Source organism: Pelmatolapia mariae, linkage group LG17, assembly GCF_036321145.2.
Source record: "Pelmatolapia mariae isolate MD_Pm_ZW linkage group LG17, Pm_UMD_F_2, whole genome shotgun sequence".
NCBI classification, from domain to species: domain Eukaryota; kingdom Metazoa; phylum Chordata; class Actinopteri; order Cichliformes; family Cichlidae; genus Pelmatolapia; species Pelmatolapia mariae.
Genome location: NC_086242.1, coordinates 8,350,613 through 8,377,972, shown reverse-complemented (window position 1 = coordinate 8,377,972; position 27,360 = coordinate 8,350,613). Strand labels below are relative to the sequence as shown.

Genomic DNA, 27,360 nt, shown 5'->3' with positions numbered 1-27,360 from the left:
GATAATGGTGATCTTTTTTTAATTTCCTAAACATACCCATAAACTCATAGCTTGGAGGTATACAGTATACTTTCTAGCAGAGGGAGGGGGCGTGTGTGCGTTTCTGTATGGAGGAGTGAGGGAGAGGAATAGGGGGTGGGCAGCCCAGCCAATAGGCGCAGTGCAGCGCTAATGTCATTGCTGGACGCTCTTAACTTGATGCCAGAGCTGCGCAGCGCTCAGCCCTGGTGAGACTTCTTCTGATTATCTCTCTCTGTACTCACGATCATGCACTGAAAACATCATCACTGAGCTGATCCGGGACGCGGAACGGGACGGAGTTGTGCGTTTGCGGTTTGCGGCCAGCACGAATGCCTCCACAGTCGTGATTATATTTTGATAAAAGGAATATTCAGGCTGCCCCGCATCGAGTTGTTGCTCCTCTAAAGGTGAGTGTTTGACCCGGTAATTCATTTTGTTCTGTAAACTGTGATGTGCGCGTTCTCGATAGTACTGTGAAGTCATGGTTTCTGCGTCAACAAGAACCAAAAGCGATTACCTGTCTCTCAGTTTACTTCATGGCCAAACAGGCGAGAACAAAAAGAAAAGACTTCGTTGAAGCACTGTGGCATTTTTTCCCCAAAAGAGAAAAAAAAATGGGGGGGAATCTGTGAACCAGGGTGGGGGATTTTAACTTGGAAAATGTGCAGGCGTAAAGACGCGCTTTAGTGGAGGTTTTCATTTTGGTTTCCAGATGTATGGCTGCCTCTTGTCACTCAGGTGGGCTCCATCGCTTTCTCTCTCGTTCTGACTGCTCCTTTTCCCTCTCTTTGCAAGTTCCCAAAACTCCTCTGAAGTACATCTGTTGTGACACACCGCAGCCCAAAATCCACACACACGACAGAGTGAAGCCACATCACTCCAACCGCGCTAAACAATTGACAAAGTCAGGCATTTCTTTCATACTCAGCCCCACATCAGACTTTAATCAGCCCTTTCACTGGAGTCAATTTGTTACAAGATGAACATGTTTACTCTCCCTTGGCTTAAGACTTTTAACTCAGAGTGCATAAAATATAGTTAAAACCGCGACTGTAAGTCCTATAGTAACGTGTTAAGGTAATAAAGCCAGTGGTGGCACCTAGTGGTGAGAGAGATTGCTAAGATGCTGCAGTGAGAGCAGTAGACTTGTGGGTCTAATTCTGGTTTTTGCATATGAGAAATCTTGTAAAGTAGAGTAATGACATATCTACACTGTAGTCTAAATTCAGACTCTTAAATGGGATATTTTGAAGCAACACTCTCTACCAGAAATGCTCTCCGGCCCATAAAGCCTTCTTGTTAACTGCCCCCAAAGTTAGTTGATCCAGGATCAGAGCAACCGAGGATCAGGTGACTGAGGTGTATTCCCCCTCTGTGGGAGGCCAGTCAGGCAGACTGTGCTCCACTTTGCTGGGGGTATACGCGCTGCTATGCTAAGCCTTTGTTAATGAGTACGTATCTGTGTGTGTGTCCTTGTCTGTGTGTGGTACTGGGTCTAAGTGCTTGTGGATCAGCATGTCCATTACTTTGTATGCTTGTGTGCATCCGCTTTTCTGCTTATGTGTTCGTGTGTGCGTGCGTGTGTGTGTGTGTGTGTGAGAAAGAGAGATAGCTGTTTGGACTCAGGAGTTAAGCTGCTGTTAATTGGTCAGCCATTTGGACCACATGGGAGAGTCGAGTCAGGCAGTAGCTGAAATGATCGGTATGTTTTGGCTTGACTTCAGCGGGCTGCGGGACATGACACTGATTCCTTCATATAGATGCTGAACACTGTGGTTTGTCTTGTGTTTGTTCAAAAGAATAGCTTTTGAAATCCTCTTTTCACTAATTTTCTGAATATGCAGCTGGAGGTAGGGAGCATGACTTGTGTTTAATGGTTGTAAAATGTACCAACATTTAATTTGATCTTTTACAAGTTTGCTGCAACCATGACTTGCACTTTTGGCCGTCGCCCAGCACAGACGTAGTATGAAACATGAGAAACCATTAAAACATTAATCCTCATTTTTACAAGTTGTGTTTTTACAACTTAAACTAATGTCAGACCTCAGAAGACAATTACCAGCTGCAGTAATTTTATTGGTGGTATCTTCTGTCCTTAAGAGCAGCAGCAAGACACTCACTGAAGAAAAAAAGCTCAAGTATCAGTGACAACATGTGGCTAAGTCGCAAAAGGTGGGTTGTAAAGCGGCTTGCAGAACCAGCAACAGCTGTATTTAGGTAGATTAAAGCAGCTTCATTAGCTTGCCCTACTTTCCATTTGGATATGTTTCAGCTGAGCTATCAGCTGATGTGGGCTGGCACTGAAATCAGCTGTTATCATCTGATGTTCACTTTATCAGTTCAGGTAGCTCAGGTAGTAAGAGATGATCATTTTTAGTGATGCAGAGAGCTGTTGTTTTTTTTTGTTTTGTTTTTTTCTGGGGTTTTTTTATGCAATCAGGATAAACAAAGAGCAAGGGGGGGGAGGAAAAAATCAGCATTTAGAGGAGTTTGTGCCTTTAACGGGGAGGTTTAATGGAATTCTTTTGCCAAAACAAAACAAAAATGGGGCTAAAAGGTTAATTTTGTTTTAACATATCACAATGAGGGGAGTAAGGAAGCCTTCTAGCTGAGGAGGATGTGAATCAGATGGCAGGTTATGAAGCAGATGCAAAGGAGATGACCTTTTAGGCTTTATTCAAAGACAAGAATGACTCCATGGAGTAAAAATCCATGTCTCGCTTTGGCAGGAGAGGCGGATTAGATTATGAATGAATCCTCGACTTCTTGTTTGTTCCGCTTTCACGAAAGCCTCGGCGGCTTGTTGTTTGTGGACAGCCTCTAGCTTGACAGATTCATTTTTCAGAGCGGTGTCTCTTGATTAGAAACACAAAACTTCGTCCTACACTTCTTCATTTTCTTCTCACATGCAACCCAGATTCTCATTCTCCAGTGGGGTTTGAGTGCCAGAGAGGAAATCCAGCCTGGAGATTGTTTTGATATTGTTGGACACTGTCCTGGAAAACCTTTCTTACTCAGCGACAAGGGTGTTCTGGATTTAGAACCACTGGCTTAAACACCTCAACTGATCACAGCAGTAAAGCTGCATGAAGAGCTCAGGATGTGCTGTTTTTCACACTTTTTTGTGGGAACTTAAAAAATTCAGTCCAAGAAGTTGCAAGAAAACCTCTTTCATGGTCATTAGGTAACTTTTAGAGAAGGGCATCCCATTTAAAATCCATACTTTTATAAACATAATAGTGTATACTAGGATGGTTTGCTACTGGGCTAACATCTTCGGGGGGGTTGCGCAGACTTTACACCCGTCTTGTGTCCCAGTGTTTAACTTGGAGGAAAGATTGGCATAAGATTAAATAAATGTAACCTAATAAGAAACATAAGCACAAATGTGAACGGCGTGTGTGTGTTTGTATATGTGTGTTAAGAGTGCGAGAGACAGAAAAAAAAAACTGAGCGACCTATTAGTAAGGCAACACTGTTCAGTCTGTGCACCTCTCTCAGCCTAAGACCAACATGCGTACACACAGGCAAGTTTGTTCTGTCATACTGGAATTAATCGAGTGTGGGGTTGTGTAAATCATTCCAAACCTCAGAAAACAGACACACACACAGACACACAAACACACACGTGTATACACACATATGCTTGCCAAGCAGCTATCCCCTGTAGTTGTGTGCAGAGGGCCAAACAGTGAAGGTCCAATTACTGAGCTGGAGCAACAGCACAGGGAACAATGAAGAACAGACCTTTCCTTGAATGTTTCAAAGCTATGCGAGCAACAGAAATAAGACTTTCTGTGCTTTTTCCTGACATTTTGGATACTGAACGGTTAATCCAGAGACTAGCAGATTGTTAAATTAACCATTATTTGTTTTGTTTTTTGTTTTTTAAGTACATGTGATTGAAATGCCTGTCAGGCATCGGCATCGGTCAGGTCATTCATGTTCATGTGGGGGCTGAGACAGCAATCCTCGATCTACAAACACTAATCGTGATCCTTGTGCTCGTTAAGTGGTTTCAGACCAAACCCTGCAGGCCGCACTGGCTCCACAAGCCTTGTATTATGGTCAGCTTGCGGAGAGGAAAAGTAATTCGGGGCTTAGAGGAATATCAGACGCTGAGTAATGGACTCGGAGAGGGAACTGAGCTCAACTCTGTGTCAAAACATGCAGCGGAGCTGAAATGAAGTTGCCCGCAGCGCTTGCTAAGGTACGCAAAGCTGAGGTGTGTTTAGAGTTCCCGACTCGTGCCTGTGAGTGAGAGTCAATTTGGCACCAAGTTAATTACCTATACACACAGCTCTATTTGATGATGATTAAAGCCACACACACACCTGCCCAGACACTGCCAGTCGCCAGCCTCGGCAGTTAGCGAGACATTAAAGGTGATGATTATTAGATGATAATAATTGAAAGGCTTTAAAGCCCAAGTGAGAGGTAAACAGTATAGATAGAAGGAGAGTCTCGTATAGGAAGACGAGATTTTGCTGCAAAAACCACGTAATTATTCCCCATTCAAATGACCACCCTGAGGCAGAACACAAATGATAGCTTTCAGTTTTGTTTTTGATTGGGAAAAACATAAAAAGGTCTCTTCCTTAGATTCTGGGCTCTTGTTGGTTGTTGAGGGCGACATCAATCACGTAGCATTGCTGTTATGATGGGAAAACCTCTTCCAATTTTGGTGATCATGTTTCACAGTTTGATGTTTTGTGGCTTCATGTTTTTGCCTCAGTAACAAAAAAAAAAAAGAAAAAGAAAAAAAGAGACTGAGATCATCCTATGGATAATATTAAAGTTCGTTTTTTAGAAACTTTCAGAGTTAACACACTGTGCATCCAAGCCAAACTGGCAACTCCCGCTCTCGGTTTTGGCTGTTGGATACACAAAGCCGTTATTTAGGAACACTTGCAAGAAAAGAGTGTTATTTAAAGGAGAGAGCTATGTCAGAAACATAACAGTTACATGGTTTCAGGTCAGTGTTCAGGAAATCTTCTTATTTGTGAGTCTGGGCTTGCTGTTTCAGAGCGTGCATCAGCAAACGTGGCTCAGCTTCAGCCCCTCTTTCCCCAAATTGGTCTCGTGTGTTTGACATTGTGTTCCCGAGGCTAAGACCGAGTTGAATGTCTCAACTCAGACCTAATCAGGGACAGCCTGCTCCTCTCCCCTGCCTTCACAGAATTTTCCTCCTCCTCTCTTCCCTTGCCTCGCTCTCTTTAGCATTTCACCTCTCTTTCACGTTGCACACGATCTTCTTGTGACTCTTCCAGGCCCACGAACTAATCACTGTCAGCCAGCTTCACAAAACAGGAGCAGATGTACCAAACGAGATGGTTTAATGCGTTGCGAAAAACACGAGCTGGCAAATTTCTTGTGATTTATATGATGAAACATTTAGTTATCATTACATTGGGTGGTCGCCTGTCTCTGCAGAAGTCTGTGGGGACGTACCCTATCTGTCGCTGCATCTCCATGTTGCCTGACACGATCCCAGAGGACCAGCAGCCCTCTAATTCATTCAGAGGGGAAATGGCTCCATCCAATCTGATGCCACCCAGACTCAGGAAATGGCCTGTTGTGATAAATGCGATATAAATGAGGGTGGGGAAAATTACAGCACTATCACCAAATTTACCAAAAAGCTGTGGATTCTGCTTTTGCTTGAGGACTTGTAGAGTCACAACTTTCAGTATTAAATGTTCGAAACATCTCTAATTAATATTTTTGACAATCACTTCACTTCTGTTCACAGCAGGCTGTATATGGAGATGGACATAGGCATCATTAGTGGCCCCCTGATTTGGAGTTTAACATTATAGCCCTTCCAATTTTGTTTTGGAGACCTGGAGGTGTTTGTCGGTTTGCATCCTCTCTCTGCTGCTCTCAAGTGGGGAGAAAAAGAGGCCAATGTACATTCGTTACCATTCAAAGTTGTATAGGAACGCAGCTTCATCTTAAATGACTTTCCCATCTTACATAATAAGCCCCTAGCTGCCTTTGTGTTTTGTGGCAAGCAATCAAGCTGTGGTGTATCCTTCTGCCGGGACAATTTCTCCTCCAAGACACGGAGAATGTACCAGATTTTCATCCAGAGAGGTTAGCTGATGAAAGCTTTGGGGGTTTTCCAAGTGCTCTTCACAAAACAAATCCAAACAGTGATTTGTCTGCATTTCTGTGTTGTGAGATCCATCTGTTCCTTTTTTTTCCGCCTGTGAAAATGGGGTTAAATTACCACTTGCATTAATGAGGTGGTAAATAAATGTCTCTTGTGTTTACACGAATGACCTCCAAAACCAGACAGTAAACTGAGGGGGGAGAAAAAGAGGGGTTCATTATCTCAAATCAACCAACCGTGGAAAACAACATGTGGGGCCCTGTTTGTGTGTGCATACGGCTATGTATCGTTGCATTTGTGTGTTTTGCATTTGTTTTTAATTATTTGAGACTTTACATGCATCTTTTGGAGTGTTGTAGAGGAAACCCCCAGGACCACCCCCCACCCTTTCCACCCTCGGGGCCTTTCAGACATCTGGTTGTGGATGGACAGCTCATATCCCCAAGTAATACGTGCTGTTAAGCCCCTGGGAGCCGCCGCTGTGCACATCATTACAACCCTCCTTGGGCTTTGCCTGGAAGTTCGCTGAAACCCTATCGTTTGGTTCAGAGGGGTACAAATATGCTCTATATCCTTTTATGCTACTTCCTTCCCAGTTCGTCTCCCATCTGTTGCAGATTAGTCTTCGTTGTGTGTTTAGAGAGCAAAGCCCATTGCTGAGCGGGACTGATAGTAAACCCAGAAGGTTTTAGTCAGAACTGTCAGGTAGGTCTGAATTAACAGAGAGGCCAACTGAGGATATGCCCGGCTGAGAAGAAAGACGAGGGGCGGGGGGGTTTAAAGAGAGAAGCAGACAGGGAGAGGGTGAGACAGGCTCCAAAGCCCACCAAACGGTGCGTCTGTTTACCCATGAACCTCAGGCCCGCTACTCGAGGGTCAGTGTGGAATGCCAACATGGTCTGCCTGACCAAATTCAACTGCAGTTGCTGGGTAGTAGAAGGAGAGAGAAGCAATCTTACAAAATGACCAGTCACGCCACTTTCCCTGTGATAGCAACTTTATTGAAGCACACAGCTCAAAGCCACTTTCATATAGCACACAGCCTCGATATCTGGCGCCCCCGTGCAACCCAAACTTGCCGTCAGAATGTTTGCGTTGCCGTGCCGGGTCAAGTTGCCGTCGCTCAGCTGTTCTTTTATCAGTCTCCTTTCAAAATCTCTAGTAGAAATCTGCACGAACGGGGCTTTGGAATGCGCAGTGAAACTAAAAGCTCTGCTGTATGGTTTCACATACACACCCTTCTCCCAACTACAAGCAGCTTGTAGTGCAGGCCAGACTGCAGGCCGAGTGTGACAAAGTGCCCGGGGCTGCAAACTTGGTCAGACCCGTCTTTCCCAGCTCTTGCGTTTCCACCGCTAAATTATGGGAAAGCGAGGGTGCCAGCATTATAACGCGCAGCCGGTTTATGTGTGTGCGTTTGTGTGTGTGTGTGTGTTGGTCTGTTCTGCTTGACTGATGTGCCATCCCTTCAGGGTCCTGTCATTAAGCCTCTGTGTACACAACCCCAATCCCTGGCCCACATCTATCTCTTATACTGACTTCATGGGGGACTTGTGCACACACACAGACACACACGCATGCACACGCCAACAGCTTTCCCATAGTAAATGTGATGCAACTCCGTAGGTTGTCTTGCAGGATGTGTCATCAGATGTGACTGTTTTTACATTTACATCTCCCTCCTTCTTGTTATTTTTAATTTTATTTTCATTAGGAAATACTTGCATCTCACTTTGAGTGGCATAGCTCATTAAAAGCCCTGATTTATCTGTTTCCTTTGGCTGAAACATGTGACACACTGTAAATCAGTCAAATGGATACTTGCAGCGAGAGAGAGGGACTTTTTGTAACAGCAATAACAATGCTGACTTAAGTCAACGTAGAGGAGATCAGCAAAAATAATAAAAGGGCCTACTTCGAGCCAACGCAGCTGGATGGTTGGACTCTCATTTCTGTGTTTCCAAGAGCAAGATATGTTGGGTCCTTTTTCTGTTGTAGTTTGTCATCCTTAAGTACAGTATCTGGGCTATAAGCAGTTTCTTTGTGACTTTTTCCCTCAAAAGAGCAGCTTTTATCTCCCTCTAACAATATTTTGTAGAAGTCTAATCAGAAAGGCCCGGCTTTTTCTAGCCATTCAAGTGAAGCAAATCAGCAGCCCATTTCTCCTGTTAACAAGTACGAGATAACGTGGTTCTTGACATTTTTCATCTTCATCAGCAGTCACTCACTCACCTCTGTTCTGTTATAGTTATAAATATCTGCATATCTGCCTCTTTTCTTTTTTTAAAAAAATAATTCCAACCCACACACACTCCTCTCAAAGCCTCGGTTAAAATATCTTCTAGCCTGGCTTTTATTAAAGAAGGAATACATCACTTAACAATATCAAATTAGAGCTGGACGGGAGGCACAAGACTCTTTTCTCTCTCTTCTCTTCAGCATGCACGCACACATGCAGCACTAGGATGACAACATGTTTGGCTTCCAGATGTATTCCCATTTTTCCATTGTTTCTCATTGATGTTCTAGTTCGTCATTGCAATGGAGTGTAAAAGTACTCTCTTATTTAAGACAGACTCATCACATTTAAAAGGTTGTTATTATACAGCTAAAGCCCACCTGTGCGGCCTAAATGGGACTAAAATTGGGACATTTTCATTAGATTTGGCAGCTAAAATGTATCTGAAACGTGCTGAATGCAACTGTAAAAACTACAGGAAAAGCACTGTGTACATTGTATACTGCTTTTCTTAAGCCGGTGTCAAACTTTCAGTGTTGTAGTTTACAGTAGTTTAATCTGTCGGTAACGACATGTGCTTGAGTCACATATCAAGCAACACTCCTATACTCCAAATCAGAACATCTTGAAGAACTTGAAGAATTTCCAATTTTGAATTATAGTTGGCAAAAGTAAGACTAAGACAAGAAAAGTGTAGCTTCCAAACCCAGTGCCTACCAAAGCTCCAATGACATCTGACAAACCCTTGCATTTTATAGCACTTTTATTACCCCCTCTGTTGCCCCAGAGGTGTGTAGGTAACACCCTGGAGTGGTTAACAAATCTCAGCAGAGGGTTTTATGACTTTAAACGTAAATTACACTCAACCGGGGAGTGTCAAGGAATATTAACACTGATGTGGCAAAAACCTCCAAGCTTCTCCACACTTCCACAGACCTGATTTGCAGCAGCAAGTCGGGCTGGTGGCCCTTGTTAGCGAGGGCTAAAGATCCCATTTCCTGGTGTGAAAGGCTGCTGTGAGGCGTCTGTCAGCGTGAATAGGGCTGAATGTAGAAATCAGTAAAATGTAATGGATGTGAATTAACGCAGGTCTCAGTGTGAGTAAGGGTACATGTGGCTGAAGCTAAACACTTCTGAAAACTGTATTTTTCAAGTCAGATTTAAGTAAGAGAGGTTTGTCCCATGGGTGTTGATGTTGATAACTGAGTTATATTCCCAGTAATATAAGACAAGAAGTTTCTTCATTTAAAAAAAACAAAAGAAAGTTTTGATTTTCATAAGTAGGTGCATTTGTCTGTATAGACACAAACCTAGCCTCATGGATCCCACCAGCTAGTGTACTCCTATAGGATCTATAGTGCTGGTCCCAAACCTGGGTAAATGGGGGGCATATAGCGTAAAATTGTGTGCCAAATCAAACATTCAGATCCATCAAGCAGCTGAAAGTACCTCTTTCTGTCTGTGGCTGTCAGTTTCTAGGTCTGCAGTATTGCTTGTTGTGTCAGGATCTTTAGGTAATCGGTTAGCAGACACTAGCCTTGCTTAAGGCATCAGTTTGAATAGTGCAAAGCACTTATTTAAAAGCAAACTGTCTGAGCCGTTTCCTTATCAGAATAGGGAGTAGTTAATGCAACGGACATAGATTAGCACTGAAAGTTGCCACTGAAGACAATAACCTTTGGAAGACATACTAGTTCTTGCTTAAAAGCATATGTTTTCTTTAATCCTGGAGAACTGTTTGCACAATCTGGTGTATTTCATCATGTATTTGCACTTTACGCTACTTTAACATCAGGAATGATCTGCTTGAGCTTTTATGACAACCTGTCCTGCAGCATGTTGAGACATGCCACTGTCCTTGTTGATTTCGGTTTTGAGCAACCAGGGGGCGATTTCCTCCTTGTATTAGCATTCTAAGGGATCAGGTAAAGTGTTGCCCCTTGGGGTTGAAACAAAGCTGACAGACTGCAGGTGTGAATGACTGTTATAAATGAGAATGGAGAAGATCACTGCTGGAATGGAGCATCGTTTGCTTTGTAACCCTTCCCTCTACAATAAAGGTCAGGAAAAGTCTGGATTGCCAGCCAAGCTGTGTTCCAAGAGATAGAGAAATTTAAAAAAAAAAAGTGCAGCCAGAAAGCGCAAGTAAGTGTGCTGTGTGTGTGTGTGTGCATTTGTGTGCAGCTTATGTGTAGTCTAGACTCTTGGATTTCAAGTTTAGAAAAGGCCAGGAGATCTTGTCTGAACCACAGTCCGAAGCTTATGCCAAGGAAATAAAACTCTGCTCACAAAGTCCTTTGAGACCTGATCAAAAGGTTTCTGTCCAAATTGCTTTGGACTTTACTGAATTTAGACCGATATTTTGAGCCAGTAATGTTACTGGATATCAGCCAAGGCTGTGTAAAAAGGAATCAAGAACCCGTGCTCCAGTCACTTCTCATTTAAAATCAGAAGTTTTTACCTGTTGTTGAACAAGCTGGGATTAAGTTCTGTTTTTAGCTGTTTTTGAAAAAGCAACCGAATGCAGAATAACACTGAGTACTTGCATTTTACAACATTAAAAATGGTCTGTTTTTAACAAAATCCCAGCTGTGTGTGATTTTCACGCATCTGTGCTCATGCACTAAGCCCTGGGGTCAAATGTCGCTGCATAAACTCTCCATTAGCAAGATGCTAGTCATTAGCCTAAGACATGTGAATGAAGCCTAAACATCATCTATTCTGCACATGTCTAATCGCTTTGCAGAGACCTAAAATGTGAAATATTTGCCTCATAATGACTTACACCCATTAAAAATATATCGTCAAGCAATAAAACTACAGGATAATCTTAATGAGATAAAGTTCAGGTTTGTATGAGGTTTGCTGTTAAGATTAAAAAGCCAAGAAGAATAAAGCAACTTTTAATGTCTCTATCATCATGTTTCTTTAAATTTACAACAGATAAGCAAACCAACACCTGTAAGATTAATAAATCTGAATTAAAAAGGATTTCTGAGTCTTTCTGCTCTGTCAGACCCTTGTTTCTCTCTAGGAAAAGGCAGAGGAGACAGTAAGGTCAACTGTCCTTTTTATGTTTTCTTAAGAACCATAGGTCTCTGGCCACAAGCCCAGGCCCCGTCTGAAAAGCAGATATTTGCCTATTGTCTGGTATAAAGACGCTCATTCTCGGACCTGTCCTCCATTCAGCCAGGAGCATTCCTCACCCGCTCATTGGCTGGTTTCATTATCTGAATTAAGTTGCTGTCTATCACAAAAATAGGTTCCCTTCTCTACCTGTCTACCTGGAATAAGATTTGCCAACCTTTTGAAATGCATATCCAGATAAATATCTTAGGAAACTTAATGCACATCTCTCTGAGGGTTAAACACAAAGTGGCTTTCGCAGTGCAGTGCCAAGACTCCTGGAAAACTTAAGAGCTTTTCTGAAAGGTTTACCCTCTAACTGGACTGCCAGGCTCCGCTGTCTCTTCTCTCAATTTCAAATATGCGTTGGTATGCCAGGAAAGAAGGCCGTGCTGGCAACGCACATAGACAGTCCCATCTCTAAGCACACAGAGATCCCCATTCTCTATCTCACTTTCCTAAGCTAATTAGCTAACTGAGTCATTTCTCATTTGTAACAGGTAATCCGACATGTGACAAACAGCTCTTTTGCCCTCTCCACAAGCAACTTTTTCGGGGTCGCCAGAGGAGAAGGCGTCTTTGTCTGCTGGACAATCGAGTAAACTCATTATTCATTTTTGACTCTTTAAATGAAGCCATTGCTGCTTTTCAGCCTTTCACAATGACGGATGATGGCGAGCTTGTCCAAATAATCACATCAAACTTCCCTAGGCTCATCTCAGCGAATTCTCTTTGCATACAGATTGTTCTTTTTCGTTGGCTTCATGCGTTATTTTTTCCACGATGGAACAATAAGTGTAACTTTTCACATTTGATCTCTACTAATGCAAGTGTCACCTTCGGGTGTCATTGTAGATCTGAGCTCTTTACACCTGGTTCTGCCAGATTGTTGGGAGTTTCTTAAAGTGAAGTATCATTTGACAATAACATCATTGTGGAGTGAGAGATGAGGATGGAGGGGACCCCTTTTTCTTGGTAATGTCCGTGATGGGCTGAGCCCGACAGATCCTCTGCGTGAGAATATCCTGAGATGGATGAGTTGAGACTTGAGGGGAAGCAAGGTCAACATTTAACTGGTGAAACACAAACAAGACCCAAGGAGCTGTCTAATGGACAAGCTGCTTTTAAATGACTGAACACCTCCAAACACAGAGTGTGTCAGGTGTCGATATGTTGGCAAACAAAGACCCAAAGTTGCTATTATCAGTATTTTTATATAAACAGTGGGTCACATGAATCATTGTATGTGAAAGTGGATCATTTATAGGAGCTCAGGAAGTCAAGTCAGGTTTAAAAACCTTTTAAAGCATCTTTTTAATTTTATTATTTTGGTTTTTAGCAGCTTCTGTAGATAGGAGTTAGACCAAAGGTTTTGCCAGTTTGCTGGTCTTGAATATTCAGGTGTGCCACAGTCCTCCCAGGAGTGGACATCCCAGCAGGCTCACCCCAAGTTCAGACCATGTAGTGGTCAGAGAAACCGATTAGGCTCCACAGGCCTCAGTTGTTAAAGTTCAAGTCAGTACAATTAGAAGAACACAGAACAGGTATGGATTGCTTGAAAGGGCTGCCAGGAGAACGACGCTTTATTCTAAAAAGACCATGGCAGCATGGCTTGGTTTTGGAAAGTTGCATCTGAAAAAACCAGGAGACTTCTAGAACGATGTCCTTTAAACAGACAAGACCAAAGAGATGCCTGACTTTAATGCACAGCACCATGTTTGGAGAAAACCATTCACATCATATCAGCTTAAAAACTTCATACCTGTTTTGAGGCAGGGTGGTGGAGGGGTGATGATTTGGGCTTGTTTTGCAGCCACAGGTCTTGGGCACCCTGCAGTCACTGATTGGACCATGAACTCCTCTGTATATCAAAGTGTTCGAGCGTTAAATCTCTGTCAAACAGCTAGAGCTCGGCCCAAGTTGGCTCATGTAGCAAGGCAATGATCTTGAGCATGGCAGCACAACAGTCAACAGAATGGCTTAAAAAAGAAAGGATCTAGTGTGTTGCAATGGCTGTAAATGTGCTAAAATCAATTCAGGGTGCTCTCGATTAATATTAACAAATAAAATGCTACAAAAATGACTTACAACCATCCCCATAATTTCATGATATGTTGACTGGACATTTACAACAGATGGCACACTTTTACAGATAACCTTAGTAATGTGATTAAATAAATGATGGATGGATGATGGTAAAATGAATGATGTTGGATACTACCTCTCTAAACAAGATACTTACTCACCTATTATAAACTATATAGTCTTTGAAGTCTTGTTCTACCCTATTTAATAGTTCTCCAGGATTAGTATTGTACATTAGTTGGATTTACAGTTTGCCATTGCTGCCCCTAGTGGCCAAAATAGGTCATCATAAGTTTAAATTAGCTGTTTAAATGTACCATAATTTATCTCAGATTTCTTTTATCAGTGATGCCTCATTTTCATCAAGTAGCATTTACAATCAAACCTTTAAAGTACCCTTAATTTCCTCCTTTTTTGAGCGTAAGTTGTTTTTTGTTTGTTTTTTTTGATGAGATAGTGGAGCAGCTGGACCTAGAACCGATTACCCACCACATGATCTAATCAGCAGATGAGGACAAATTAATGCAACATTATTAGAGCAAATGGCATGAGATGCATCAAAGAGGATGACCCCAGGAACCACGTTGAAAGCGAGCAGCCACTCGCATTATAAATAGAATTTTAATCCCTAACTGGAAAGTGAAGAGGAAGGGAGTTCATCATAAACATATGTCAGTATTTCAAAATGCTATATATTAAAAAAAAAATAGAAATCACTTTTGAAGTTGAACAGTTACTCTGAAAGTTGAAAGTGGCAGGCCAACATGAACAGTTGTGTGGCTTGCAGTACAAGATGTTTTGGAAAGACAGGACAGACTGATAGAGACAAAGAGAAAGTGTGAGAGAGGAGAGTGAACATGTCATCTGGCTCTCAGGAATCCTTCAGCTAGTCTAGGAGAGGGGGAGGGGGGGGGTGCAGGGTGGAGGGCTTGGTGTCAGGGGAAAGGGGTGTAGAGATAGGGAAGGGGGTGTTGACTCTGAAGGGTGTGTGTGTGTGTGTGTGTGTGTGTTTGTGTGTGTTGTGTGAGTGATTGAAGTGTAGTGGCAGGCAGGGGGAATGAGGGAGGGGCTGACAAGGCTTGGCTGCCCCAAGAGCACACTCTCACAGTGGGATCAGAGACACTACAGATAGAGACGTCGCCCTCCCTAGCCTCACTCATCGCTCACTGGACCTTAAAAATTTTGGATTCCTAACTGAGTTGCTATCCTGCTCCGGAGTGAGAGCTATCCTCCTCTTAGGCTCTCATCATAGCTGATGTTGACTTTCAAAGGCTGAGACTTTGGCGTGGGACACTTCCTGACTGAGTGGGATCTGGATCTGATTAGAACGTGGATCCACTGGGCTTGATGCAGCAGACATGTAGCCAGAGCTGCGCGACCAGGGAAATCTGGAAGTGAATGAGGGCTTTATGCAAAGGGTGGAAAGGGAGATGCTGTTCCTGGAGGTAAGAGAAAAGTGGATGAGTAGGCGAAACTTACTGAAACTTGCAAACACGTTTGAACCTCTGCTGGTGGAAAATTCTTCCACAGGTCCAGCCATTACGCACACTTAGGAGGAACCTGTGTGTGTGTGTATGCTTTGTATTTTAAAAACATGTCTTATTTTAACATCTTGAAGCGGTGTGTACAGTTTTTTTGAGAGGCTGTGCAGGTGGTCTTACTCCCGACTGTGTTAATCTCCTCTGCACCCCCTGACACCCATTTGGCTTTAAAATAACACTCTTTAGCAGTCAAAGAGCAGTGACCTCAGCCTTTGAACTCCACAATCTAATTGTTTTCCTAAATTAAATCTTACAGGATTCAGAAAAAAAACCCTTCTTTTTTGTTTATTTATTTTTATTCTAATACTTATAGACCATTATATGAACTGCAGGTAACTAAGCTTTAACTGTTGTTGGGAACTCTTCCTTTTACTTCATTTGAAAATAACATTTGACTCACTCGATGACGGAGTACCCCCATAAAACGGTCAGATAAGTGGGAGAGTCACACATGGTTAAGTTAGCTGGCTACATCTGGCCCCTGTTTACACATCCCCAATGATGTGATTCTTTAAATGTCTTCTTCTTTTTTTTAAAGTTTAGCCTGTTTAACCTCCTCCTGTGACGTCTTCGTTGTGACCCTGCTGCTGGATTCAGCCGAATAGGTGGACATTTTTTTTTTTGTTTTTGTTTTCCACAAAGGCAGTCATTGTGTTATTGCCAAGAGGTGACATGGTGAAATGTGAGTTGCTGCGTATGTTGGCTCAGGAATCCGCAGTCACCTTTTTCTCCTGTTAGTGGGATGAGAAGCAGGAGAGCCGCAGGGCAGACGGAAAGTGTTAGAGCTGCTAAACCATAAGCAAGCCACCTTCAAACCGATCAGCTAATGTCAAACTGACTGTAATACGAGCACCTCAATGTTTCACCCGTTTTCTGGTTTTAGTGTCTTTAAAAGAAGGCATTTTCTGCTTTATTTTACTTACATGATAGGAATGTCCGACAGTGCTCATCTTATTATGAAAATAATGGGTACCTGCTGCTTCATACAAAGGTGTATTAAAAAAAAAAAAAACCCACACAGACAGTGATATTTAAGGTTTTAGGTTTTAGCCCTCAGGCCTTCAAACCAATTCAGAAACAACTATATTATTACTAATTTAGTGGCATTAAACAATCTTTATAATAAGAATTACTCATCTACATCTACTTACTGGTCTTAACTAGGTTAGTAGAGATAAAGCAGAACAAGTAAAGAAAAGCTTCTGAGTGATAACATTATCTATTCTACCATAAAACCTGATAGATTAGTCACTGAGGAACAAAGCGACACTCAAAAAACCCTTTGTCCTGTGATAAGAGCTGTGGTTTAGACCTTAAACACCATTTGTAATCTGTAAATTTCAAGTTTTGAAGCCCTGGGCTTTATTCAACTGTATGCTAATTATGGGTATGTTAATACCTGTCTTCTTAGGGGGGTTGGATTGTGGTGGAGGAAACCCTGCCAGCCTGCTCACCTCACTCCCCAGGCTCTCCACTTTGCATTGTGAATTCAGTTGCAGCTGATAGTTAACCTTTTGAAGGGGAAACTCATTCTTGTGGTTGCGTTTTTTTTCTGTCTTTGCTTGTTTCTTTGACAGAGTTCAACAGTTCCTAACAGTCCTTAACCACTACCTCCCACTCTAATCATTTTTGCCCAGTCCACAAGTGACTGGGTATCACACTGCACAAATTGTTGTCTGAGTAAGTTTGCAAGTTCTACAGGCATAGTTAAAACTCAATATTTTGGCCAATGGCACCTATCAAGACTATAATGTCCCCAATGGTGCTGCTCTTTTGTGAACAATCAATCCAGCGAGGTGGGCCGGTGTAAGATTTCTGACTGCTTTACCCCAAACAAGCCCTATTCTGGTCTGGATTTGCATGTCAAAGAGGGCAGGGCCAGAAGAGAAGCTGTTTTCGACACCTTCGAGACCAAAGCTGTGTTATCAGGTTGATAAAGGTGGGAGACACACAACAACAAGATGGATTGACCTCCAGTCATGTACGACTGTTATCAGTTTGTACAGAGAAACAACAAAAGCTGCTTGAAAGGCGGCTGACAGCGGAGTCACACCGCAGTCGAGTGGGCGCATGCAGTTCTCCACACCACTAAATCATTTATTGTTATTTTTGAATTATTTTGAACGTCACTATAAACTCCATGCAGTGATCACCGCACGTGGGCATCCTTACAGCTGCTTGATAGGCTTCAAGCCTCGCTAGCATAGAGGATAAGACCAACAGATGCCTCGTGGCTAACAGATGGAAATTTCAGCTGCGTCTTGTTATGTCAGAGTATTACTAGCTTAGATTAAACCAAGCCTCTTTTTACTGACAGTAAAGTGATCCTGAAATGGTTTATTATGCACAACACACGTCAACCCAGTAAATCAAGTTCTGCAATCTCTGTATCTGTTCTTCGCCTAGCTTGACATCCGATCCGCTTCAGTGCTTGATTTGTGAACTTACAGGTGATCGTATCACAACCACTTCATTTATAAACTATGTCATAAGAATGACATAGTTTTCCAGTGCTTTCTTTCCATCTCTCGCTGGTATCTACCTTTTGTTGATGTTGCAATGGGGACAAGTCAAGTAAATGTATCATGGTGTATACATCTCCACTTAAAAAGAAATGGCAGACTTTTTTAAACTGCTTATTGCAAACTGTGTCCTGCATACTTACCATATTGGGGGGGGGGAGAGAGAGCCTGGTATGATTTTTCCATTATAAATCTTTCATCAGAGTTTGTCTCGAGTATCCTTTGAAGATGGACAATTTTCACTCTTCCAGCATGATCCTGTAATGGAATAAACAAAGGAAGCCTGATAAAGTACACTAATGGATGGAAAATAACATATTAGCTATTTTTGAGCATGACTCAAGAGGTTTGAATCGTGGAAGGATTCTGTGATATGCCACGGAGAGCTTGTCCTTTCTTCTCTGTTTGCTCTTTGCTCTTCTCGTATTTTTCTAGCCATTATGTTAAACTCTAAAAACAGCGCTGGGATAAGAGCAATTATCTTGTTGAGAAAGGAGAAGAAACAGAGATTAAAACTAATTGGTGGATTGGAGGCTTTTAAGAAATTCGGAGGACTTTACGGTAAGTGCAAAAAAAATCCCAGATCAGCAGTATCCCAGCCAACTGGTGCCAAGAAGGTAAAAGCCAGAACTTTGTGTGTAATTAGAGAAAGTATATGAAGCAAACAGAGGAGGGCTAAAAAGCATATATGAATGAAAGGCTGGGTCTGTTCTTTATGACTCCTAATCCTTCTTTGTTTGCTTGCAGCACCCGTGTGTGATGAACCTGGAGCGCGGTGACAGAGGGGAGCGTCCTTTACCCCGAGGCCCTGAGATGGAAACTCGCACTGGGGGGAAGATGGGGAAGATATCTGTGGGCTTCCAGAGGAGCTCCACCTCAGATGATGACTCCGGATGTGCGTTGGAAGAGTATGCGTGGGTGCCACCAGGACTCAGGCCTGAACAGGTAGGACCTTAATTCCCAAATTACTTAATTTGACCATTATGAAAAACACACACTTGCTTTTTGTCTCACTGCTATGTCTCCCAGTGTTGTCTTTGAATGGGTACAAACGTCCAAATTTTAGCTGACAAAGGAATTTTTTATTTTATTTTTTTTGTGAAAACCTGCAAGTTGATAGCATGCTTTTAGTTTAGTTCAAACAAGGTTATGTGCACAGTGCATTCCCTATGCCCTAATAGCAGATTAGTAGTGGTGCATGCTCAACTCAACATCTAGCTGTGGATTTTTAAAAAAAATTTTTTTGCATCCAGTAGTGTAATTACGGTGAACGCATTCATCCCATTTCAGTTAGAAATTGCTGCGGTCTCGCATATTTTCCTATATTTTCTTCACGGCACTGCACACCAACAAACAAAAGTTTGTTCGTGTTTCCATTGCTCCTGTCAGGGGAAATTAACCAAGGCAAACATTAACATTTACAGTCCCTTTGCTGTCTCCCTTTTATGTGGAGAGATTTAACAGTCGGGCGCCTGTGACTGGAGAGGGGTTGACATGTTTGGCTGGGAGTGTCACAAAAAAAGGAGCGTTGCTGTGTGTGCAGTCATTCTCCACTGATATCCTTCACCTGAATAGAAGAAAGAGGAAAAACTCCTCGTCTTTTGTTTCCTCTTGAAGAAAACAATCTGCTGGTGACTTGACAAAATTCCATTTACATGTCTCCATCTCCAGGTCCAGATGTATTTCGCCTGCCTGCCAGAAGACAAGGTGCCATACGTCAACAGCCCAGGAGAGAAGCACAGAATCAGACAGCTCCTATACCAGCTGCCGCCGCATGACAACGAGGTAGAGATCTTTATAGAAAAGAGACAGAACATATGAGAACTGAAGAGGAAATACGGAGCTCAGCCAAGATACGATGAAACTAACATTCATGTGTGACTATTGCTTTAAAAAAGTTGCCTTTTTCTGGCATTTTCTTATAACGTAGTTCAGTCTAAGAAGATTTTTGAATGTGTTACAGCTGATTTTTTTTTTTTGGGGGGGGGGGGGGGGGGGTTGTTTGTTTTTGTTTTTTGTTTTTTTGTTTGTTTTTTTTTTACACACAATTCTAAAGGTGATCCTGAGAGGTCAAATGCAGTGCAGCTTAGGAAAACACAAGCAAATACACAAATGGTGCAAAAGCCCACAAAATACAACAGCTGTTGAAAAAAAAGTAAACACAAAAAGTTGAATAAAACATAAAGGGAATAAAAAAAAGCATGCAACAGAAGTTGAAAAAAAAAGCCATGACGGAAGTGTCTTTAGAGAGACGATAAGGTGACGGAACAGTTGCGGAAGTGACAGAAACCAAAACATCTCAAGGATTACTCTGAAACAAGCTTAAAAGAAGCAGAGGATTTATCTAATACTATAGACACATGTATGCTATTAGCCGTTTACTGTTAGCTTCTCACTTCCGCAGCAGTTTAATCACATTATTGTCTCCCCAAAAACACTTCTGTTTGCAGCATTTTTTTTCTATTTTCAGGTGTTTTCATAAACCAAATCCAGCAGTTGAGTAAATCTCACACAATCTTGCTGTTCTTTTTATAGTTAAGCTGAAACAAGGGCTACATTCCCTCAACCCTGGTTTAAAAAAAAAACAACCCAAAACCAAAAAACCCCTAATGTGACAGTAAAGCACAAGCCAGCCTCTTCTACATGGCTTTATGGTGTGTAAACCAGCACCCCTTTCACATCTGTGTTAATAGAGTTTACATTAGGCGATATGGTCGAGTGTTATCACCAGCATGGGGGAGGGAAGGGGTCCACTGACATAGGTGGTCTCTATGCACAGAATAGGTACACACAAACAATGTTTGACTGAGTGGTTTTATGATGTTTGTTGGCAGACCTGGTGGTTGTGGAAGCAAACTGCCCGAGGATTCCTTGCGTAACTGTGGTTAGAAGGGATAAGCACTTTGTGCGCATGGAAGGCAGTGAGCGTGTGCATCTGTGTGTGTGAGCGCGTATGAGCTCACACATCGTTTACTGTTGTTTAGAGAACAACCGAGCTGGTTGTTAGGACAGTTCTGGTCCTTTTTATCCGAACCTTCATCACCCGCTCTAAACACAGAGGAAGGGTTTGTGTATTGCTCATGTCATCCTTTCAACGCAACCTTGAGAAGGATTGACATTAATTAAACCCTTTTCCAGCCACATATGGACTCACTGTGATAATTTTCCCCAAAGGTGCATGAAAAGATGAAAGCCAAAACATCAGCAGTAATTGCTGGAGGTCTCAAGATGCCGTTTCTCATCTTCCTCATCTAAATTGACCTTTTTGTTTCTTTCTTCTTTTTTTTTTCCTTTTATCAACAGGTGCGTTACTGCCACTCTCTAACAGAGGAAGAAAAGAGGGAGCTCCACATGTTTAGCACTCAGAGGAAGAGAGAGGCCCTGGGGAGAGGAACACCCAAAGTCCTACCCCGAGCTCTGCAACACACCCGCTGTGAAAATGTAGGTGCTACACATGAATACTCATAACCACACATATACCCGCATGCTGTAAGTGCACAAAAAGACCTAGCATCACTTAACACTCACATAGCCACGTGGTAATAATTTACAGGGAAACCAACTGGTGGGTCTTAAGTTATTTATATCATGTGCTACTAACATCCTCTATCCAATCCAAATGCCTGGCAACCCAAAGAACAACCTGATTGGCTAGTGTAGCGGCTTTAATCATCGACATAAACTTCCTTGTTAGGTAGGGCGAGAGAGGAAACAAGGAAATTGGGAGGATCGTGTTTAAACCAAGTAGACAAGCTAGTTTTTCATGAGGAAATCAGCCAATTTCCTCCTGCCCCACTATATCCCAGCGTGACAGACTGCAACAAGAATCCAAAGGTTAATAAGTCATTCTTACCATAGTCTTCAAATCCAGTTTTTTTCCAAAGCAGTCACACTATGTGGTATATAATTCCAAATTTACTGTTTGTTTACAGTATATGCAGCTGGTTGTAAGACTTTATGGCGATGTGGAGATGGCTTTTTTTTTTTTTTTTTGCCTTTATGTGGACAGGCCAATTTGTTTCATGATTATTTGTAAATATTTTTTGGAAAGTTGGACTTTTGGGAAAAGAGCCACCTTGGCTCCATTTTCCGGCTGAAGTCACAAGGAGCAAACAACAAAAATGGCAACAATCCTAAAGCCCAATCTCTTATTTTATACCGCTCATTTAGCGATGCATAACATTTAGTGCCAGTCAAACCATCCTTGATCAAATTTCTGAAAAACTTCCCTTCAGTGCAGCAGACGTAAATATTAGTATTGTGTGGCTTCCGCCAAATTCAGCCCTGACAAGCAAGTGAGCCACATCCTCTGTCGGGTATCCAAGAAGAACAGATGAAATGCGGCCGTGTGTATTCCCCCAGACAGGCAGATGAAGTCTGTCACCATCTGAAAACAGTTGCTAACATGGGGATGCAAGGTCGCAGATACTGAACCGACTAACATGATGACCAGCGGACACGCGCATGTGGTTAGGCACATCGGAAATGCATGTGTATTCACTCAGCCTCTGCAAGCTGTTGTCACCCTCTAAGTCAGACAGCCATGCTTCTACTGCACATGCGATTCAAAGATATATCATGAAGACATTTGGACATACACTTTGTCAGGCTCCAGTTTCCTGGTGCCTGACTTTCAGTGACAGGCAACACCCCCATATCCAAGGCCCCTTTCTGTTCACCCTTGTATAATAATGGTTAACAGCTGGGCACGCAATCCCATGCTGCCTATGGGTGTCTCATAACTCTGCCTAGTTATATAAAGACTCTACGTTCAGACATGCTCGGGCCATCTCTGCGGAGTCATATGAGTCTCCCACTTAGAACCAAGGCGAGTGCTTTCTGTTTTAAGATTACAGGACAAAAACGCTGCCCACTTCCTCAGTAATGTCTAATGAATAATTGAGGGTTTCATTGCAGAGTAAACAGCCGCTGATTGAAATCCAGAGAAAGCCAAATAAGTTTGAGCTTGTCCTCTAATCTTCCGTTGGTAAAGCAGGGCTAGATTCGTGTTTTCTTTTTTTAAATGAACACATTTACCTACTTGCAAAGTGTTGTAACTCGGGAAGATGCTAGTCAGATTTACATGTGCAATCTTTTTTTAATAGCAAGCTGTGTTGCCATGAAAAGATTACCTTTCATTGAGGATTATCATTAAGTAGGATTCACTGATGCATTTTTAAATACACTCCTTTGTCATTTGCACTGTGACAACCTGTTGTTTGGCCTTCTTTGTCTTAGCATCACTGCAAATGGAACGTCAGCAGATATATGATATATTTTGAATATCTATCTCATATCATTTATCTCTTTGTTTGCCCTGCACGGGTCATGGGTATCAACTGTATCTTACACGTACTGTAAAATGTCATTCCTCTATGCAATTGTTTCTTTATTTACCCCCACACATTTATTCTCAAGGTAGGGTATTTATCACCTAAGCAGGGCTGTGTTCTCAATGAACTCTCAGTATTCCCTCCCGCCTTTGAAATCTCATGGGTTATCTGTTGTGTTTATCAGTGCTGTGGAGACATCAAGGGAGGCGAGATGGCAATTTTTGCATCCAGAGCAGGACCGAACCCCTGCTGGCACCCGGCGTGCTTCGTGTGTGCCACGTGTCAAGAACTCTTGGTGGATCTGATCTATTTCTACCATAATGGCAAGATCCTCTGTGGCAGACACCACGCCGAGCTTCTAAAACCGCGATGTTCTTCCTGTGATGAGGTAAATGGCAGTAATGGTATACTGGGTACTGTTAATGTTTTAAAAGGATTCCTCATAATTAACATTAGAATATGCTTTTCCCGTTAGATCATCTTTGCAGATGAGTGCACTGAAGCAGAGGGTCGTCATTGGCACATGAAGCACTTTGCCTGTTTTGAGTGTGGGACAATGCTAGGAGGCCAGCGGTACATCATGAAGGATGGAAGGCCCTACTGCTGTGGGTGCTTTGAGTCATTGTATGCAGAGTATTGTGAATCCTGTGGTGAAAACATTGGTAAGTTATATTTTCACTTCATTCCCCTATACTAAAAACAAGGTCCCACTGATGTATTCTTTTGTGTACTTAATTTTTTTAATCATATCATATAGGTGTTGACCATGCCCAGATGACCTATGAAGGTGTACACTGGCATGCCACTGACCAGTGCTTCTGTTGTGCTCAGTGTAAGACATCCTTGCTGGGTTGCCCATTCCTGCCCAAGCAAGGTCGCATCTATTGCTCAAAGGCCTGCAGCCAGGGGGAAGACATTCATGCCTCAGACTCATCTGATTCTGCATTCCAGTCTGCTCGTTCACGTGAATCCCGGCGCAGTGTTCGTATGGGGAAGAGCAGCAGGCCAGCTGAACAATGGAGGCAGTCACAGCTTTTCAATCCTCCTGCCACCGTCCCCTCGTTTGAGCACAAACATGAAGATGGTGAGGGTGAAGCAGACGCCGATGGTGACATTGATATTGTAGGGCGTAAGCTTGCTCATTTCGGCCTGGATGAGGAGAGGTTCTGGCGAGAGAGGGAGGAGCCGGATGCAGGGGGAGAGGAGGATCCAGAAGAGTGGGCCCAGCATGAAGACTATATGACTCAGCTTCTACTCAAGTTTGGTGACCGCGGGATGGTACACCAACTTCAGCAACCATCCCAAAAATCTCCTAGTCTTTCTGGTGACACAAACAGGCTAATAAGCATGTCTGATCCCTGGCTAAAGCCCGATACTACATCTATGGGGATTGCTTCTCCCACTCCTGCCAGTCCCACCCAGAGTCATTCTTCCAGTCAATCCCGAGCCAACAGCCTTAGCCCTGGACTGATGAGCAAGAAGAACCTGCCTGAAATGTATTGGGCCCAATCGCAGGATGGGCTGGGAGATTCAGCCTATGGGAGCCACCCAGGTCCTGCCAGTGCCAGAAAGATCCAAGAATTGGAGTTGGACCAAGATCAGGACCAGTCTGGGACAAGACAGGCCTTCTGGGCAGACAGCAGACAGTGGTATGAAGACTCTTTGGAGTGTATTGCTGATGAGCTGAGGAATGTTGAAAAGAGTGTTGGAGACTCCATGGATTCCCTGGCTCTTTCAAATATCACTGGTAAGGAGATTGCTGTTTATATGAATTTAATTGTTTTGTTTTATTAAAAAAAAAGCTCAAAATTGACCTTCCTTTTTCATCCTCCTTAGGTGCATCAGTGGATGGAGATGGGAGGGACAGACCTTCAGTGTATACCCTTCATCCCATGCAGAATCCCTTGGTGGCAGAGGACTGTGAAAAGATGAGCAACATGGGAACGTTTAATTCCTCTCATCTTCATCACAGTGCCAATTCCCTCAACCTAAAACTCGACAAGGGAAATGAAGAAGACGAGGAAGAAATAGCACTGACATTGAGGGGAGACACACAAGGTGGCATTCACTCATTGTCTCCACATTCGGAAGACCTTCCTGCCACCTTTGTGCATGCTCCAGCTCTGAGGAGAAGCAAGTCCCAATCCCGGCCCCCTCAGATGGTCAAGTTCTCAGAAGACACTGTGGATAATGGATATAATGATGGATATGAGGTCAATATCAGAAAGCACCCTATGAGTGAGAAGCCACACAGAAGGGCATACTGCCCAGATGAGATGGGCAGAGAAAGAATCCGCCTGACAAGCCACATAGGGCGCAACAGGCAGCACCACCACCGGTCAGGCAGGCACCATAGGAGCCGCAAGACTCGGTCAGACAATGCCCTTCACATGGTGCCTTTGGAGAAGGCGCAGAGGCCGTATGAGCCCCAACAGCAAGGTCTTGTTAATCCGCCATATGGTGCTATGCTCCTGCAACATCCTTCACACAGGTTGCCAGTGGCTTATCCCCAAACTCGATCTGACTATATGCTTGGGAGCTCGATGCATAATGACCCACGGGTTGAGCACTTCATGGGGCTCTACAGAGATGAGGATGACTCATGCTCTACTTGCTCTTCCTCATCATCGGACTCTGAGGAGGAGGGCTATTTTCTAGGTCAGCCAATCCCTCAGCCCCGATCTACTGTGCGCTACTATGCAGAGGACTACCCAACAAGGGTCACGGCCCTTTCTTCCCAGAGCCATGGCCCACAGACTGGTCGGCAGAAGAGTCAACGGTCCAAAAACTGTATAATTTCTTAAAAACACCAGAGTGTATTTACTTTAGAATCTGCACAATGCCAAACAATGCGGTCAAGATTTTCAGTATGTATGGTGGTTTACACAGATCAAATCTGAGATTAGAATGGCAGCACTAACGTGTAGTGTATGGCCAAATTCAAAATGCATATCGTATTTCAGGCCTATATCGACTGAAACAAGAAGTCTTTAATTTCAACTCTTAGGACCACAAAAAAGATGTGCAACATATAGTTTTTGTGTGTGTGTGTGTGTGCGTGTGTGTTCAAAGGTGGCCTCAGTACTGGGTCTTACTGATTTTCAGCACTAAGATAATGCACGGACTGATAAAGTTGAACACCTTTTGCTTCAGATTATGTACAGCTGGCGGTGGAGAAGTTAAACTTTAATTTCAGCTTTTGCTATTCAGTTTTGCTTTTTAAAATAATGTTTTATGTTCATTTAATTTTTTGCAGCAGTATCTTTTCTGTATTAAAGTGGCACAAAGGTTAATAACGTAGAACATAGAAACTAACCAAATAATTATTTAAAACATAATACAAAATTAAAATGTACATACTAAGTTAAGATTTTAATACTGGTATTTTTATATCCACGTTTAAAATGGTTGTTTTGCTTGAAGTCTATGATTAAAAAAATGTTTTAATAGTGAAAAGAACTCTTAATATGTTATGAGAAACAACCAAGACAGTGCCACTTTCTTCAGTTACGTGCCATGCTATTCAATAACAGTGCCACATATATTCCACTATTGGTGTACAATTTCTAAAATGACTGGCAGACCCACCAGTATTTTCCATATTCAGCCCAGCTGTTCACTACCATTGCTCTGAAATAATCAGCAAAAATGCTTTGTGATGTAAAAACGCTTGTAATAAATATTTTTCTTCAAAGCTTCAAAACTGACTGTTCTGTTTTTGAGTTTGGAAAGTGTTATTGCAACCATAGACTACTTAAAAGGCCGGCTCATGTGTTTCTGGACACTGCATTTTGACATTGCATTATAGCTCTGGGTCATCAATAGCTATACAACGCTGCACGAAAAACCTTGAATGCTTTGGTTGCTTGCAGATTGCTATGGTCACCAGTAGATTACATGGAAGATGCCAACTTGTGTGCAAACACTCGCAAACTATTTAAAACTGAAAAGTATGATACAAACCAGAAGCGGAGAACTTTTGCTTTCAAAGTAAACTTTTTTTTTTTCACTTTTGAAATGTAATGGTTGCAGGGAAAGGCATAACTTTTACTTTGAAGGCTAACGTTCCCCGTTTCTGGATTGTGTTGCACTTTCTCCAAATTTTACTACAGCTGAGAACAATTGGCAAACATTTACAGACAAGCTGGCATTTTCTGAACAAAATGTGAGAAACTGCTGCAATCTGCTAGAGAGCAAAGCAATCACAAGCATAGTTTTTGTACAGCACGCCGTTTTCACCTGGTCACAGCCCGCAACCACATGTATCAACTGGTCAGGGAATACACAGCCGCCAAACTTTCTAGGCTATAGCTTTCTAGGCAAGCTATGTCTATAAATTGTATGGGTGCATTCCATTGTACAAACATATTAGTAA

General features: G+C 42.6%; 1 protein-coding gene across 2 annotated transcripts; it reads left to right on the top strand.

Moving 5' to 3' along the window:
* Positions 1-215: 215 nt before the first annotated feature.
* Positions 216-26,688, top strand: prickle1b (prickle homolog 1b). 2 transcript variants are annotated; one of them, XM_063460168.1, is made up of 8 exons: positions 216-428; positions 18,400-18,597; positions 19,324-19,437; positions 20,956-21,093; positions 23,170-23,373; positions 23,461-23,647; positions 23,743-24,732; positions 24,822-26,688. In XM_063460168.1, exons 2-8 carry the CDS (start codon positions 18,412-18,414, stop codon positions 25,787-25,789), a joined length of 2,787 nt encoding a protein of 928 aa, XP_063316238.1. In that variant the 5' UTR covers positions 216-428; positions 18,400-18,411; the 3' UTR covers positions 25,790-26,688. The 2 variants fall into 2 exon arrangements, with proteins under 2 accessions (XP_063316238.1, XP_063316237.1); XM_063460167.1 differs by lacking the exon at positions 216-428 and adding an exon at positions 14,708-15,034.
* The last annotated feature ends 672 nt before the right edge of the window (positions 26,689-27,360 follow it).